Consider the following 17,365-nt stretch of genomic DNA (forward strand, 5'->3'; position numbering starts at 1 on the left):
AATATTGACAATAAAATCACTGAATATTACTAAAACATAGACAATAAAATCACTGAAATATAGACAATAATATCACTGAATATCATTGAAATTTAGACAATAGAACACTGAAATGTAGACAATAAAATCACTGAAATACAGACAATAGAATCACAGAAGTATAGAAAATATTATCACTGAATATCTCTGAAATTTAGACAAGAGAATCATGGAAATTTAGACAGTAAAATCTGAATATCACTGAAATCTGGTCAATGGAATCACTGAAATTTAGACAATAAAATCTAAGAAAATCACTGAAATCTAGACAATAGCATCACTGAAATATAGACAATAGAATAACTTAATATAACTGAAATATAGTCAATAGAATAACTGAATATCACTGAAATATAGTCAATAGAATGACTGAATATCACTGAAATATAGTCAATAGAATAACTGAATATCACTGAAATATAGACAATAGAATAACTGAATATCACTGAAATATAGTCAATAGAATAACTGAATATCACTGAAATATAGTCAATAGAATAACCGAATATCACTGAAATATAGACAATAGAATAACTGAATATCACTGAAATATAGTCAATAGAATAACCGAATATCACTGAAATATAGACAATAGAATCACTGAAATATAGACAATAGAATAACTGAATATCACTGAAATATAGTCAATAGAATAACTGAATATCACTGAAATATAGTCAATAGAATAACTGAATATCACTGAAATATAGTCAATAGAATAACTGAATATCACTGAAATATAGACAATAGAATAACTGAATATCACTGAAATATAGTCAATAGAATAACCGAATATCACTGAAATATAGACAATAGAATCACTGAAATATAGACAATAGCATAACTGAATATCACTGAAATATAGTCAATAGAATAACTGAATATCACTGAAATATAGTCAATAGAATAACCGAATATCACTGAAATATAGTCAATAGAATAACTGAATATCACTGAAATATAGTCAAAAGATTAACTGAATATCACTGAAATATAGACAATAGAATAACTGAATATCACTGAAATATAGTCAATAGAATCACTGAAATATAGACAAAAGAACCACTGAATATCACTGAGATATGGACAATAAACAATATCAACACCGGAATATGGTTTTGGAGTAAAAAACAAGTTTCATAAAACAAAAGGAAATTTTGCAGGTCAGTTCTCATATTGGCTATCAACCTTTCACCACTTCATTCTGTTTATAGTTTATACATACCATTCTAAAGTATAATGATAATAATCTTGAGCTTCATCAATAATTTTCTTCCATAATGACTTAGGTGTTTCATTCATCCATTCAGTATTATCAGCTGCAATATGCAAATAAAATTCAATACATATATAGTGGAGAAATTTCATTCAAAAATATTATATTTTTTCCATACAATATACATGGTTATATTTTCTTCTAAAAAAAATTAAAAACAGTTTCAACATTAATCAAAAAATGCATTTTTTTTTTCTGCTGCTGTGATTTCATTGCATCATTTTACAGAATGAAAATTTGACTTTTGGTTTGCCACAAATCAAATAATTGATCTATATAATTAGTTATAAAGAAGAAATCTTACCGGCGATACCATGTCCTCTATAAATGGATTTCTTCTTCCGTCTAGCTCTTCTGGCTTGCATCTGTAAATAAAGTTCTTATTGATGACTTCACTATTACTTTTAAAACTTGCCATAAATGCATTATAAATTGATATTTCTCATATGAAACTATACACCAAAATCTAGAGAAATTGATCTCTTTATTTATCTGAAAGTTTTTAAGTATTAGTATCTTGTAGTAAATTTTAGAAAACCAAAACTAGTTAAAACTAATGTACCAATTTTAGTGAAATAAAGGCCAAATAGTAGAGAAATATGTCTTCTTATTCCAAAGGTTTCAACTAAAAAAAAAAAATTGGAGCCCTACACTAAAACTAAGTCAAATTAGGTTAAATTAACAAGAAGCAAAACTTACATCTTCAGGTGATATGTGTGCTGTAGGTGAATTATAACTACCAAGTAAACAGTTTAGAAAATGTGCTATAGCTGAAGATAGATTAGCCATATCTACCCCCTGCATATATGTTTTATAGATATGTTTGGCAGATCTGCAGATTAATTCTCCTACACATATAGTCTGAAAAATAAATATAAAAAATGTTCACTGTCAAAATAGTGCTCAATGCATCAATTGTAGAGTGGTATAGAAATATTAAAACAGAACCTAAAAAAAACATGTTTTACCCTATGCGATCTTCAGACAAAACCTATGTCAGCCTGCATCCCAACTGAAGTTGATCAAGTAGAACTGTTGTCTACGTTGAGAGACCGGTTCAGAATATTGTTTAATAACGTTTGCTTAGTGCATTATTGACTGAAATAAATTTTCTTGCTTTTCACATATGAAGAATAAATTTAACTTACATAAACATATGATACACTTTGATATTTGGCAAAAAATTCAGTAACTTTTCCTAGATAGCGTACATTAATACCCCTGAAAAATATATAAATTAATGATAAAATGACTGAATATGAACAATGGTATAAAATAGTGAGATAGCAAATACATAGAGATTGATTCCTTATGAGTAGTTAAAATTTTGATATGAACCAATATACAGATATAATAGAGGGTTAGGGGAGCAAATGGAGACCTGAAAACATTAAATGAACTAAACAAAAGAAAATTTTTTGGCCACCATCTGGGAAATCTAATATTGGTAATTGATTTTGAATGAATCTTTGTTTGTGAAAGTGCAATTGGTGGGTAAAAAAAAATCTCATCTCTCTCTCTGAGCATACTTACCTATTATGCATGGCTTCAGTTAATGTTGTACCATCTATAGGTGATGAACTGTGATCTAAACAATCATTCACCTACAAATAGACAATTTTAAAATTTCATATGCCCCTCACCAAAAATCTCAATTTAAAAAGCTTCAATTTTAGACTGATAATTTTTTTTTGGAATGGAAAGAAATTTGGATATTAAAAATTGGCCAGTGAACCAAAACATACTTAATTACATTTCAAAGTAAAAATTTAACAAATATTTGTCACTTACCATTGTAGGGATTTGATGTAACACTAAGAATTCGGCAGCGTCTTTCACAATCTGTTTTTCTCGTTTCAAAGTTTCACCCTACAATAAAGAAAGAATATAATAACTAATGTACTAATGAAACTATTAGTGAGAGCAATATATAATCAAAATACAATTTATTATTGAACTAATGTGCACAATCTCATGTGGGCTAATGAAAACCGGCAACGCCATGTAGGGTGCAATGAGGGAAATTTTGCCAGGACAGCGCCATTAGCCAGCCCTATTTCAATTTCCAAATGTCTAGGGATCTTTAACGTAGACAGCCTGTAGCACACAGGGCCTCGGTTTACTGTCCCATCCGAACGACTAGATGCTTTTTCCATGTCAGCCCCTCTTACCTGCATCAAAGACAGGGGGGAAACCGGGTTGAAAAATCCGAAGGTATTATCTCGACGTATTCCGCGATTGAACCCTGGACCTTCAGGTTAGCGAGCAAGTGTCTAACTCACTGAGCCACCGCGGCACCCTCATGAGCGTTGAAAACTAAAATTTCATTGTTATTGCATACCTGACTTATAAAAGACATGCTACAGTATAAGGTGTATCATTGAGATAATGTAAAATAAAGCAATATTTACCTGAGGATTAATATGTTTAACATGAGGTTGAAATACATCAGGATTAAATGTAACATTAAATTCTGTATCTGATAATGAACATACTGCAGTAGCAGCTTTCTTGACTATATCTTTAGTATTTTCTTCAACTACAAATTTCAAATTTAAGAAATTTTTCAATGATAGATTTATTCATGACCTTTGAACTTTTGCATTCTCCAGGATTTGCTGGTACTTGACAACAACTCTCTTGCAGCTGGTTTGTATGAAATGAGGAAAGGTGACTTATTGAAAGTCATTTGACAGTGTCTTGCATCGAGTTGTAGAATACAGGTAAATATAAGGGAAAAAATGAAATGAAATGAATGGTGTTTTACGTCCTACTTTTCTGCACCATGTGGGCTAATGAAGACGGGCAACGCCATGCAGGTTACAATAAGGGAAATTTTGCCAGGACAGCGGCATTAGCCTACTCTTTTTCAATTATCTCGACCTATGCCGGGATTGAACCCTGGACCTTCAGGTTAGCGAGCAAGCGTCTAACTCACTGAGCCACCGCGGCTCCCAGGTAAATATATGGAACAAGATCACAATAATTCAACAACTCTACAGATTCATTAGATATCTCTGAATATCTATTCACTAATCTAAGAATCTTGGTGACTTACAAGTAGCACTATCAGAACCAGTTAATGTTTCAACTATTTTTTTAGCTTCTTCAGTAACAATTTCTTCTTGTGTATCTTTATTATCATTACCAATTATTTTCTCTTTTATACCATTCTCTACACCATCCTGCAGAAAAAAAACAAAAAAACTCAAATGTAAGAGCAGTTCTTAACCACACCAGTTTTTTCATTTACTCTAGGCTAGTTAAACAATGAATTCAAAGCATTTTTTGTCAGAAAATGGCATTTCATCATGAAGTAGTTTGATTACCAATTCACTAGAGTCGCCAGGGATACTAGTAAGGAACAAAAATAACAGAAAGAAAATGAAATGAAATGAGTTTTACGTCTTACTTTTCTTCACCATGTGGGCTAATGAAGACGGAAAAAATAATAGAGGAAGTAGAAAATCAAGGGGGCAACAGACTACATGTGGGGTACGAGAGGAGATTTTATCATTTCCTATATAGAAATCGTTTTATCAAATAAAACTCAATTTTTAGTGCTTTTATTCTAAAAAATTAAAAAAATACCACGTCTAAGTAGAGATAGTTAGGGATCCCTTAGTTCCTAACAGTATTTGCATTGATGCAAATTTTCAGAGTGCTATTGCCTTTCAACAGAGCCAAAATACAATCTATATGGAACTTACTGGAATCTTGTCTTCAGTTGCTTTATTATCATTGGAGTTGATATCTTTCTCTACAGGTTTGATATCTTTATTTAATAATTTACTAGGATTCTGTTTAGTCAACTGTAATTGTTGAAACTGGAAGGCTGCGTGACGGACGAAGGCTAAATATCTGTTCCTAGAAAATAATTAACTAATTAAATAGTGTGTAGATAGCAAACACTTACCACATCAAACTTGACTGATCAACATCAAAATATTTAAAGGGAAATTCCGCTTTTTTTGTAGGTCAAAATTTTTTTTTGCTGAAATTTGTGAAATATATACACCAGAATACACCAAAAGTATCTGAAAGTTTTAACTGAAATCCAGTAGTTAATTTTTAAACGCCAAAAATATTTAAAACCATTATGTAGGATTTTTAAGTTCGTTATGTTTTTTGTAAGCTGTTAGAAAACTACTGTACGGATTTGAACGCCCAATTGTAGAGAAATATGACTCTTATGTATTCTAAGGGTTTTTGAGTAATAATATCTAGTCATTATAAAGTACAAAACTGCTTAATTAACAATTAGTACTCTCCATTTTTAATTAACTCTTTTAAAACAAATTCAGTTTGATCAAGCAGATACATAGATATAAATAGCATACTTTAGAAATATTATATTACTTAAGTCTGGCCCACACAGAGGCTGTATTCATTCATGCACTTCTCATTAAAGCGATAGCTTCTGTGTGCAGGTATATTATGCAAGACAAATTTGATTGTTTGAAAATGCAATACAGTACTTACTCTACAAAAGCATCCACTAATTCTTGACGTAGACAAGCTAATTTATGTGGATGTTTTTTAGGGTAACCATGTTCTTTCATTTCTTTACTCAATTCTTCACCTTTCACTGTCAATGAATAAAACAAAGGGTTGAAACAAGTATGTACTACTTTATATTCAAGAGAAATGACCATGAATATACATATTTGTACAATTATGGGTTATTTTAGACTAAATTTGAATATCATCAGCATCTGGGATGCCTACTTCATATAATCAGTAGCTTTGTTGTTGAGTAAATTCAGTTATCAATTTTGTTTTCCAGCAATTTAATTCATGATCAATTCTTACCTCTAAGGTAGTTGGCATCTGGAGGAAATGTTCGTAATAAATCTAGAATATAGTGACGTTGATCATTACCAATTATACCCTGCAATACAACAACAACATTTTAAATACAACAACAACATTTTAAATACAACATTTTAAAAACAACAAAAACAACATTTTAAATACAACATTTTAAATACACATTTTAACCTTTTCACCAAATTACTAAGCTTGTAAATCTGTAATTCTAAACGTACTCTATATACAATTACAAATCTTAAAAATAAAAAAGTACTAACCTTACACTCAATAGAAGAAAATAATTCTATTTCTTCATCTTTATTGTTGATAACTCTGAATAAAACAAAAACATTATAACTGTTCAACTGGTACAATGTTACATTAAGATATCACACAACACCTAAACTCAAAAAAATCTAAATAAGATTCACGTCTCAGATATCCATTTTAAATAGAAGTATGTGCTTTGATTGCACAATGGTTGTGCATCATCATTAGTTCAGTAATGATGTACAATTGAGAGCAACTTTCTAGTCACCACACACAATGAAGAGTAATGAAAACTAAATTTTAAAGTCATCATTGATCTTTAACAAAATCATTATTCACATTTTCAAAAAAATTAGGACATAACACATCTATTCTAGATCTACATTTATATTTTAAATTAACAATTGTGATGTTCAAAAAACAATTAAACTTACTTGTGAGGGCGGATTTTCAATTGTGCAGCTGTTTTTGAAAGCTAAAATTACATTTTTACATTGTTATCACTTGGCAAACTGACAATTGTCAGGCAGAAATGTTCTTCAACTATGGGTCTTCATCTGGTTGATACTCTTTCTCCATATGAAAAACTTCCTTATTTATGATCGATATATTTGATATGAAAAGTTTATGCCAATATTATAATTTGAATTTCGTGTTTCATTTTGTGGCTGGGACATTTAGAACTAGAGGTTTAATTCATAACATAAGATCCATAAGACTGGGCACGAAGCAGAATAATTAACATAATTCATTGAAAGTGACAACCATGGACAAAGTTTCAGATCTAACATATACCTCCCTATCAACACACCATAGTAATAAAGGTAGCTCGAATAAAGTTAAAAAATGTGATTGAAAAGTACAATGCTTACCAGATCTTTATATTTATCATGAGTAACAATAGTTTTACCAAAATCAACTGAGCCATAGACTACAGATTGTTCTTGTTCTCTCTCCAATATACCAGGTATTATAGACTGGGCTGTTACTCTATATCCTCTATAATCAACTACTACAGTACCCAATGTATATAATCCTTCTTGATCAGCACCAAAATACGCTTTAACACCTTGTAAATCATTACCCTGAAATATCAATATAAACTTTAACACCTTGTTAATCATTACTCTGAAATATCAAAATAAGCTTTAACACCTTGTAAATCATTACTTTGAAATATCAAACACCTTGTAAATCATTACCCTGAAATATCAATATAAACTTTAATGCCTTGCTAATCATTACTCTGAAATATCAAAATAAGCTTTAACACCTTATAAATCATTACTCTGAAATATCAAACACCTTGTTAATCATTACTCTGAAATATCAAAATAAGCTTTAACACCTTGTAAATCATTACTCTGAAATATCAAACACCTTGTAAATCATTACTCTGAAATATCAAACACCTTGTAAATCATTACCCTGAAATATCAAACACCTTGTAAATCATTACTCTGAAATATCAAACACCTTGTTAATCATTTCCCTGAAATATCAAAATAAACTTTAACACCTTGTTAATCATTACCCTGAAATATCAAGTCTTTATCATGAAGTTGCTTATTTTTCAGAATTCACAGAAATGATAATCAAATGTCACCCAACAAATTGCAAAGACAACTTACAGGTGCTACGTAAGCTGCAGCATCTCCACCAAAATCTTTATAATGATCTTTTACATCAAATCCTAAACTAAAGAAGATATTATTCCATATGAACATCTGCATTCTGAAATACAAAAAAAAAAAATTTATGGTCATATAACAAATTTGACATGAGCCTGTGCCTCTTAACAAAAACCAAAAACAAAGGTTATAACCATATCATAAGGAGAGACAATAGATCTAATAAGGAACTGACAAGCTGGTCATTCAACAACTAAATAGATTATTCCTAATATATCTCACTTGGAATCTTCTCCAGGATTAATAGGCATCACATTACCATCTATTACAGCTTGAGCACCTCTTGTAGCTGCAGCTACAAAATCACTGTGTACCTACAAATATAAATCATATATATAGTTTAGTATTCACAATTTAATCTGATGGTTTATGTGCCATGTTTATTCAATGAGCGAAATTGGCCCACACTTCGTAATGATTTTTATGTGCACAGCCTGGTTTACAAAGGGATTTGGGTAAAACCTACTATCTGTGCCAGGATTGAACTTATAACTTTCAGGTGAGCAAGCATCAAATCTATGATATTAATTACATTTCGATGATGAACTATAGCATAGTCTTCTTTAGCCTTAGCATTTGTTGACATTTGCATGTGACATGGAATAAATGTTGGTTGTGAGTTCTAATCTCAGTCAGCAAGTGAAAGTTTATCTATTTACCTTAAAGATAGCTCTCTCTCTAATCAATCTATCTGGTAGATTTTTACAAGATAATTCTCTAGTCATTTGTATTTCTTCATTCCAGTCTCTAGTTTGACCTGGTATATGTTCTTCATATCCTAGTCTTGTTGAAAAAGCTGCAAAAATAGATACAGTCATTACTTTATAATTCTGCTTTAAACTTGTTTCATTTTCACAATGTATGTCATATATTTAGAGGGTCTCTCTCAATGAAAGTCTGTTTGCCAGCAAGAATCAAAATTGGCAAGTCATATTTTTCACAAAATTTCCAGTGTCCAGTGACTGGTTGTCAAGGACCTTCATGAACATTCAAGTTATTTTTTCATCATTTCATTCATAAAGCAAATTTAATCATCTTACCATCTTCAGCACGTATATAATCTATTGAATGTTGAGGTAGTGGTGCCATCCAAGAGTTAACCTGATATGGTGCTGGTACTCTTTCAAATGGATGTTTCTGGCATCTCTTCTTCAATAGCAACGCAAAGTTTTTCTTGAAGGCGGGACTGATCTGTAAGAAATGATGTTCAAACGTCTCAATACAAGTCAAAAACACCTCCTCTGTCTTCAGACTTTCAGAAAGGAACTGACAACCCAGTTGCAGAGTGGTATCAAGTGTTCGAAAAAAATCACTGTTAGTTGTCTTGTCCAACACAAAACAAATATAGTTCCTTGCACCATTTAACAGTCCTCTGCTTTTGTATTACTGAAAAATCCTATAATTGCAATGTTTATCCACAATAAAGTTGAATCACATAAGAGTTCATGCACATAAGAAAGAAACTGATCAATGCAAAGAGTCATTTTCTACTAGACAAATAATAATAATAATAATATCTTTATTTGGGTGAAAATTAGGCCTGGCCCTTCAAAGGAAGATAGTAAATATAGATCAGAAAAACATACCTGATTCATTAAATCTATCAATGAATGAGAAAGATAACTAGGCTGTATTGCTTGTGGATTAAAATCTATTTCTGTAGAACTGTAAAAGATGTAAACAATTCAAAACTGATAGTCATCAGTGCTGTTACAGATACAAACATCACTTCATATTTACTGGTTTGGATATAGAGATTTCAACATGTATACTTAGGACTTGTTAACATGCAAATTTGATGAACACGAATAGTACATCTTTTTTTATTATATAATTGGTAAAAAGAATAACAGGCAATGCTTACTGGTTGATAAAGAAACCTTTAGTAGATGCTGTGATATGGAATTTTTTATCTTCTAATGTCATTAAATACAGATATAATAAATCACCTGCAAATCAAAGGAAAAGCAAACATTTGAGTTTTCACTATGTGGACTTCAATTTCATATACAAAGAACTTAATAGAATGAATATGGGCAGATTTTGCTTAGACCATAAAAATATACAACATATTAAACAAAAGAATTCTTTTCTCTGACTTTTAATGATATTTCTAAGATCAGACGAAAATTTGGTTGGAACAATTCAATCTTGAGTTTAGAAAATACAATTTTGGAATTTAACCTACCATGCATTCTTCTATTGCCAGGAGGTGGGTTCCATCCACTATATGTTAATACCTTTAAACATTGTGGTGCCTAGAAAAGTAACAAAGTTTGTTATAGCACCTAGACAAAGATTTGGTACAGTCTGTAACCTCATCAAATTGATTTTAAGATTCTAAGAATAATACTTGGCATTTCCTTTTTTGTCTGATATTTCCTTTTTTGTCTGATCAATTCTTACCTTCTGTTCTTTAACACCAGGATGTAATGGTAAGAGTGGTCTTTCTTTATTATTAGGTAGAATATAATCTGGAGGTGTACAATCAATTGATTCACTTTTACTTTTCTTTTTTTCTGGAAAATTATTCATCAAAAACATTGTAAATCACATTACATATCTGAATGATTTGTGTAGTTATATTCATAAATCTATCAAATCGATGTATTCTTATGCTGAAATCTATAGTCTCTACTTGTGACCTAGGCCAGTGCTTCTTAAAAAAAAAATTCTTTCATTGGTATGCAGATCCATCCATTCTAAAAAAAATTGTAATAATTCTTCGATCTCCCACAAATATCAATAGAGGCAGTAATCCTTGATTTATAAATTCATTCATAACTAATAAAAGTTTTAACCATAACATTCAGTTTTAACTATGCTTCATTCCCCCTTCCCCCCCTTCTTCCTTATTCCGCCCACATAAAACCTTAATCAGACCAAGATAATCTGCAACCTACCTACAACATCAGGTGCTGTTACAGTATTAAGGAAGGATAAAGACATACAATCTGATCCATTATAAGCATCAGCCAAGTCTAAAGACTTCAATAAATCTCTAATATGACGTACATGTATCCTGGCTTCCCGAATAGAATATGGTTCTACAAGAAGATAAGAAGCTTATTTGATAAGGATACACACTGTGAGATAGCTTAATTTCAATATAACAATTCTTTCTTTTCAATATAACAATTCTTTCTTAACTAGTAGTATCCAGCAGTGATCTCCAAAATTCAATATCTGTACAGAAGATTAAGTTAGTGCCTGAATTTTGTCATCACTTCCTTAAATGATGAGATTCTTAAATCATTTCAGTCACCTGTGCCAGAGTTGTTCATAGACAAACTGTATCAACAGGTGTCTAATGAAAGTTGAACAAAGTACAAATATTCAATGCATAAATGACATAGCACATCTTCACAATATCAAGCTATTACAGACTTATGGTGAAACCAGACTTTGTCTTATACCTTGATTACAATAGCCACATTTATTGTATCAAAGAAGTTTGTAGATGCGACAATTTCATTGGCTGTACTCTCAAGTGTAAGATCCAATTATCGCTGCATTCTATATTATAATAAAAGTGGTTATTATGGCAGTCAGGGTATAAGACGCAGTTTATAATAGCTTGACATTGTGAAGATGACCGTAGCAATAAGGAAGAATTCAACAAAATAAATCATTCGACTAAAAGCCAAGTTTTTTCTTTATTATTTGAACATTAATTGTAAGCCTTATATTTCATAATCGTTAACAGGCAATCTTCATTTTAATATATCTAGAGTCAAAGACTTTTTTGTTTAAAATGCAGAAGAATCACATTTATTAGCATTGCATTCTCCCGTATTTTAATGACACCTTTATTCAATAATATTCTCAAGTGCTAGATGTGAATTATTTGCTATCCACTCACCTTCTACAACTTTGACAACAGAACCTTCTTTCAAAGATTCGATAGACTTTAATTCAGAGAAGTTATCTAATGTCACACCATCTAGCTGTAGAGAGAAACAGGTTCTATGACATGTATCTTCTCTATCCATCAATACCTGATAAATCTCTTGTACCAATTCCATTGAACTCACCTTTAAAAACAAAAAGATTATTTGATCAAAATTAATAAGATTTGTTAGACTAGTGCTTGGTATTGCAATCATGCCCTGATATGCATCGTATCGCGATACAAGGGTCACGATACGATACATATTGTGATATGGGTAAATGGGATAAAAATTAATATTTAATCTTCAAAGTTTCCATATATTAATTCATAACTTATTGTAATAATTAGTTGTGTCCACTGTCTAATAAAAAGTTTTTACCAATTTCAGCGAAAAAAATGGTTGTATCATAAAACAACTCATAAAAATCTCTGCTTTTTTATGGTGTGAAAAGTATCGTTAAGCATCAATACAAACGTTGTGATACGATACACGTATCATGGCATGTTGTATCCAATACATCAATTCACCGATATATCATACCAGCACTATGCTAGACAAGACAATAATAGATTTTAATTTTGAAATAGTTATTTCACTCTACACAACAAATTTCTCCAAATCATATTCAAAAGTTCATAATGTGAAAACAAAATAATTTAGAAGTTAAATTTTCATCATTATCAAAAAAATCTTTAGAAAACTAGCTATTTCTTAACATCTATCCCTATCATGGTCAAAATTGAGCTACTTCTCAGGTATCTGTGTAACTGTATATAGTTTGTCAGATACAGTTATTAAAGTAATCAGGTGGCAATTGACAATAATCTGATACTCCAGCAGAGAAAATTCTTCTTGCAATATGGTTCTTGTTAGATTTAAGAGACTTCCTTGCAATCTGAGAAAAAATATGCAACATAATTAGCTGCTTCAAATGTAAAAGTTTTTTACATTGTGATATAATTTCATTAAAAGGATTGTTAAGAGGTGTTCTAAATGTTTGAAGTGTAGCGCAGATCTAACTGATAGCTTCCATTCGCACCATTCAAGTTTTCAGTCAACATCTGTGGTTCCTGAAATTCTGCAAAAACTAAATGTTTAATAACGTCACTTATTGCAAAATACACTTTGTTGCATTAGGCCCTTCACGAGGGTAACGTCAAACACTTAGTTTTAGTGGAATCGCAAGAACCACAGACATCTGATTGAAAAACTGATGCTATCAGTGCACACATAAGAAATTTAAAAAACCTTGTTACAATCCCTTTTAATTTTTTATTGAAATAATGTAAAATTCATATCATTTCAAATGTATGGGTAAATTGACCTACAATTTGACATAGTAGTTTCATCAAATTTAACACAAGTAATAAGCATTAAGCTTTATCTTGAATTTAAAGTGATATGTCTTACAATGAACATGAAATTTAAGAATTTTAAAATTGGCCAATATGAACATATATTCATCAGTAGATATACCTGGTGTCATAAATAACATAACAGGATCCTTATATAATCCTATAAACCCAAAAAACTTAGTAATTATGCAATTAACCATTAAAAAACGCTTGATATTAACATTAAGCGTTTTTCAATAATTACTTAGTGATAGGAATTTTCCAATTTTCCAGAATTTACAGGGATTCTGTTGTAACTTTATGACACCAGGATACATATACTCATACTGACCATTCTTGAGAACTTAAATTTTATGTTCATTCTAAGACATAGTATCACTTTAAATATTTCAATTGATCTTTCAAAACTATTTTCCAAGGGATGAATGTTAGACAGGATAATGTCTCTATGGTGCAATGGATGTAATTTTGATACATGGAAAAAATATATTATACAGAGAGTCAATATAACTTACAGGAAGTTCAAAAGCTTCTACATTTGGTGGTGATATTTTAATGGTAAATCCAGTGTCTTGTATCAAGACTATTTCTTGTAAATCTTTTTCTTCAGTAGTTTTGTTCTCCTCCCCATCTCCATTTTTACAACATACAGCCTCATTGTCCTCTTTATTACCAACACTTATTTCTGTAATTGAAAAAAAAAAATGGTCTATAAATTTTATGAATGAGAAGTAGATTCTAACATAGACACAATACAGCGTACATAATATTTTCTATCCATTTCAGTTACAGATCTAGATGTTTCATTTTGTATTTTTTCGCTGTAGCAAAGAGGACTTTGACATCCTTGATCTGACACATTTCTCTTTTAAAGGGACAGATGCGGCATTTTGGCGAGTTGATTTTAGTCTAGAAATGTACGAAAATTGCAGAATTTCTTCAAAAATATCTCAAACTAGGAATTTTACACAATATATATATATGCATTTTCTATAATCACAGAGTATCTTAAAATGACAAGTCATCATTTTATCATTCAAGGGCAGATATTCTTGGACACACATGGATTTGAAGGCTCAAATTTTGACAGTGAGCTATAAACACTTTTACTAATTGGCTTAGGTAAATAAAAATCATGTTTCTGAGACTAAAGTATGATTGGTCAATAAGAATGGCACACCTGTCCTTTTAAGTCCTGATCAGTTTGATTTTGTCCATAAGCTTCAAAATGAATATCCCAGAAGTTACTACATATAGAACCGTATGGTACTAAAATCTTTTATTAAATGGAATATTTGATTGGTTATATTTCTTAGAGGAAATGCCATTCCTAGATGATGGATGGCAAGAGAAGAATCACCCACAATTAAACCAAACCAAATATATCCATTTGAGAGAGGAGAAAATAACCTGGTCAGAAACTGAATTAAAATACTTTATCACAAATGATTCACATAATGCCCTTATATAAGAATTTTGTGAAAAAATACCATTGGTTTTTCAAAGTTTATTTCTTTTATATATCAGTAAAATACCAGGACCTGACAACTTGAAGTGACTATGACAGCATGTCCAATAAACAATTTTAAATGAAAACACTTTGTGTATAGGTCAAAGAGCAATTTATTTCAGCTGTTTGACAGATAAGGAGCTACAGAAGGCATCAAAGTCAAAGTAACCTAAAGAAAACATGTCCAGTTTATTTGTACTGACAAGAACCATGTTGAATAAAAATGGTAATTATTAAGTTATTACACTACAACTACTTACTTAAAGGGACTGTAAAGAGATCTGGGACACTGATATCAATTTACACTATTCTAATTTTCAATTAGACAGTTGTGGTTCCTGCAATTTCACTAAAACCAAGTGTTTGATGATGTCACTAATTGCAAAGGGCCTTAAGTGATAAAGCATATTTTGTAATTAGTGAGTTGACTGAGTTGCAGGAACCACAGATGTCTGATTGAAAATTGGAAAAAATTCAGAAAACCTCTTTACAGTCTCTTTAATAAAGGTACTATAGACAAAGAAAATATCAGATGTAAAATGTTTTTTGTTTTACAAAAGTCAACGAAAAAATCAGATGTAAAATGTTTTTTGGGTTTTTTTTTTACAAAAGTACACGAAAATATCAGATGTAAAATTTTTTTTTTTTCAAGGAATGCAAAATGTGTTTACCAAAAAAGACTTTCAGTGGACATTGTACAACAAAACTTTTTCTGTGCCATTTTGTTTTTGTTAAGGCTTTGTTGAAGTCCTATGCAATAAGCTTATGGATTTGAATTGTCACATAGTAGAATGTATAAAAAGTTCGATCAAGAAAGACTATGAAAAAAGAAAAGTCCTAAAAATGAGGGGGACCAGAATGTTTCAAATATAAAGAACTAATATAAATGTGAATGTCCTAAAAAGTATTCTATAGCAATTTATATATTATTCAACTTAAGTATTTTACTTTAGGTTCAATAAAAATATGTATGTCATAGTGCACTGAAACATATCAGTATGGTTAAGCCACAGTCAAGAAAACCCTTGGCAAATGTTAACCACGTGAAATGAAAATATTTGAAACAGAATAAAAAGCACATTGATGTTCATACCAGTAAGTAGAAATCTGATCTGAACATCTGGTTATTAAAAGGTCAAAGGTAACTGATGGAATTAAACACTTCACTAAATGAGAACAATGAAAAACCTAGCAGACCCTATCTTTAGCAGCCTTTTTATCACCTAATTTACAAGGATCTGACTTAAATACTAATTAAGGGTATATACATGCATTGTCATGTTTGAACACATTCTACATAATATAAGCTTTTATTAACAATAACTCATAACTTTGTAAGAGAACACTGCACTGGATTTTGTCTCTTTGACAAATGATGGCTCAATAACTTCAATAGTCATGCTTTTTACATATAATAAAAACTCTTTAAAGGAACATTTTTAACATCCCTTTAATATCGTAGTCACAGCTCACCAACGAAATTTGAGCTTTCGAATCATTGTGTGTCCAAAATTATTTTCATTAAAATGACTCGTCTTTTCTTGAGACTCTGCCATATAGAAAAGACATAATATAGAAATAGAAAAAAATAGTTTGAAGGAATTATGCTATTTGTGCAGTTCTAGTATTTCTGAAAACGATTTACATATATTCAAGACTCAAATCATCCCCAATACTGACGAATCTGAAAGTATGTATTATTTTGAACTAGGCTACGATAAAAATCTGGACATCAGTTAGGCACTTCAAAAAAGTAAATGATTGTTTCATATGGACTTTTATTACCAATTGGTGACTCAAAAATTGGTACTGCGCCCTAAGCCAGTATTGGATATATTTTCAGTACCAGTACTTAACCCTGTTGAGAATTCATTTTTTCCTTAATGTGTTGTATAAAAACATTCTATACATGATATACCTCATGTTAACCTTCCCAAAAAATTAGTGACAGTATATGATACACACCTTACAATTTTTTTTTTTCAAGAACAGGGAAACGTCAATGAGAAACAACATCAATCATCAGATTTTAAATGCACCCTACATTCGATCTCTGCATAGGTCAATTTTTCAACCAAGTTTGCAAGTAAGAGGGGCTGACATGGAAAAAGCGTCTAGTCATTCAGATAGGACTATAAACCAAGGCCTTGTGTGCTCCAGGCTGTGCACGTTAAGGATCCCTCGACAGTTGGAAATCGAAAAAGCCTCTGTCCTGGCAAAATTTCTCCCATTGCACCCTGCATGGCATTGCCCGTCTTCATTAGCCCACCTGGAGCGGAAAAGTATGCCTTAAAGCTAAAATTACAAAAGAAATATTTCTTGCAAAAATGACCCACATTTCAAACTAAGAATTTCTGACTCAACTGTCGTTTTAGGTCTGTGAAATTTAAGAATTAAAAGCCTGCAAATGCCAGTACGGGTATGAATTATTATTTAAATCCCAAAGATTTTTTCAACTTGGTACCCCGTACAACAAAAATTAATGGACATCAGGATCAGGCAGGACTGGGAGTAAGTGA

At 30.9% G+C, this 17,365-nt stretch overlaps 1 protein-coding gene across 1 annotated transcript in view; it reads right to left on the minus strand.

Moving 5' to 3' along the window:
- The window catches only part of LOTGIDRAFT_233341 (hypothetical protein), a gene marked incomplete at both ends in the record, with an annotated part of 31,879 nt that overhangs the window by 13,731 nt on the left and 783 nt on the right, over nucleotides 1-17,365 (minus strand). Inside the window, 26 exons of the mRNA XM_009059171.1 lie at nucleotides 542-639; nucleotides 1,265-1,358; nucleotides 1,620-1,680; nucleotides 2,015-2,176; nucleotides 2,464-2,536; nucleotides 2,849-2,919; nucleotides 3,107-3,184; nucleotides 3,727-3,854; nucleotides 4,374-4,500; nucleotides 5,026-5,182; nucleotides 5,798-5,903; nucleotides 6,128-6,206; nucleotides 6,406-6,460; nucleotides 6,832-6,872; nucleotides 7,270-7,482; nucleotides 8,029-8,131; nucleotides 8,311-8,402; nucleotides 8,748-8,884; nucleotides 9,129-9,279; nucleotides 9,675-9,753; nucleotides 9,953-10,037; nucleotides 10,277-10,346; nucleotides 10,495-10,607; nucleotides 10,992-11,135; nucleotides 11,951-12,122; nucleotides 13,852-14,021. Of these exons, the coding sequence (XP_009057419.1) occupies nucleotides 542-639; nucleotides 1,265-1,358; nucleotides 1,620-1,680; nucleotides 2,015-2,176; nucleotides 2,464-2,536; nucleotides 2,849-2,919; nucleotides 3,107-3,184; nucleotides 3,727-3,854; nucleotides 4,374-4,500; nucleotides 5,026-5,182; nucleotides 5,798-5,903; nucleotides 6,128-6,206; nucleotides 6,406-6,460; nucleotides 6,832-6,872; nucleotides 7,270-7,482; nucleotides 8,029-8,131; nucleotides 8,311-8,402; nucleotides 8,748-8,884; nucleotides 9,129-9,279; nucleotides 9,675-9,753; nucleotides 9,953-10,037; nucleotides 10,277-10,346; nucleotides 10,495-10,607; nucleotides 10,992-11,135; nucleotides 11,951-12,122; nucleotides 13,852-14,021 (2,859 nt within the window). The remainder of the gene's footprint in view (nucleotides 1-541; nucleotides 640-1,264; nucleotides 1,359-1,619; nucleotides 1,681-2,014; nucleotides 2,177-2,463; nucleotides 2,537-2,848; nucleotides 2,920-3,106; nucleotides 3,185-3,726; nucleotides 3,855-4,373; nucleotides 4,501-5,025; nucleotides 5,183-5,797; nucleotides 5,904-6,127; nucleotides 6,207-6,405; nucleotides 6,461-6,831; nucleotides 6,873-7,269; nucleotides 7,483-8,028; nucleotides 8,132-8,310; nucleotides 8,403-8,747; nucleotides 8,885-9,128; nucleotides 9,280-9,674; nucleotides 9,754-9,952; nucleotides 10,038-10,276; nucleotides 10,347-10,494; nucleotides 10,608-10,991; nucleotides 11,136-11,950; nucleotides 12,123-13,851; nucleotides 14,022-17,365) is intronic.

The sequence above is a fragment of the Lottia gigantea genome (assembly GCF_000327385.1).
Source record: "Lottia gigantea unplaced genomic scaffold LOTGIsca_38, whole genome shotgun sequence".
In the NCBI taxonomy this organism is placed as follows: domain Eukaryota; kingdom Metazoa; phylum Mollusca; class Gastropoda; family Lottiidae; genus Lottia; species Lottia gigantea.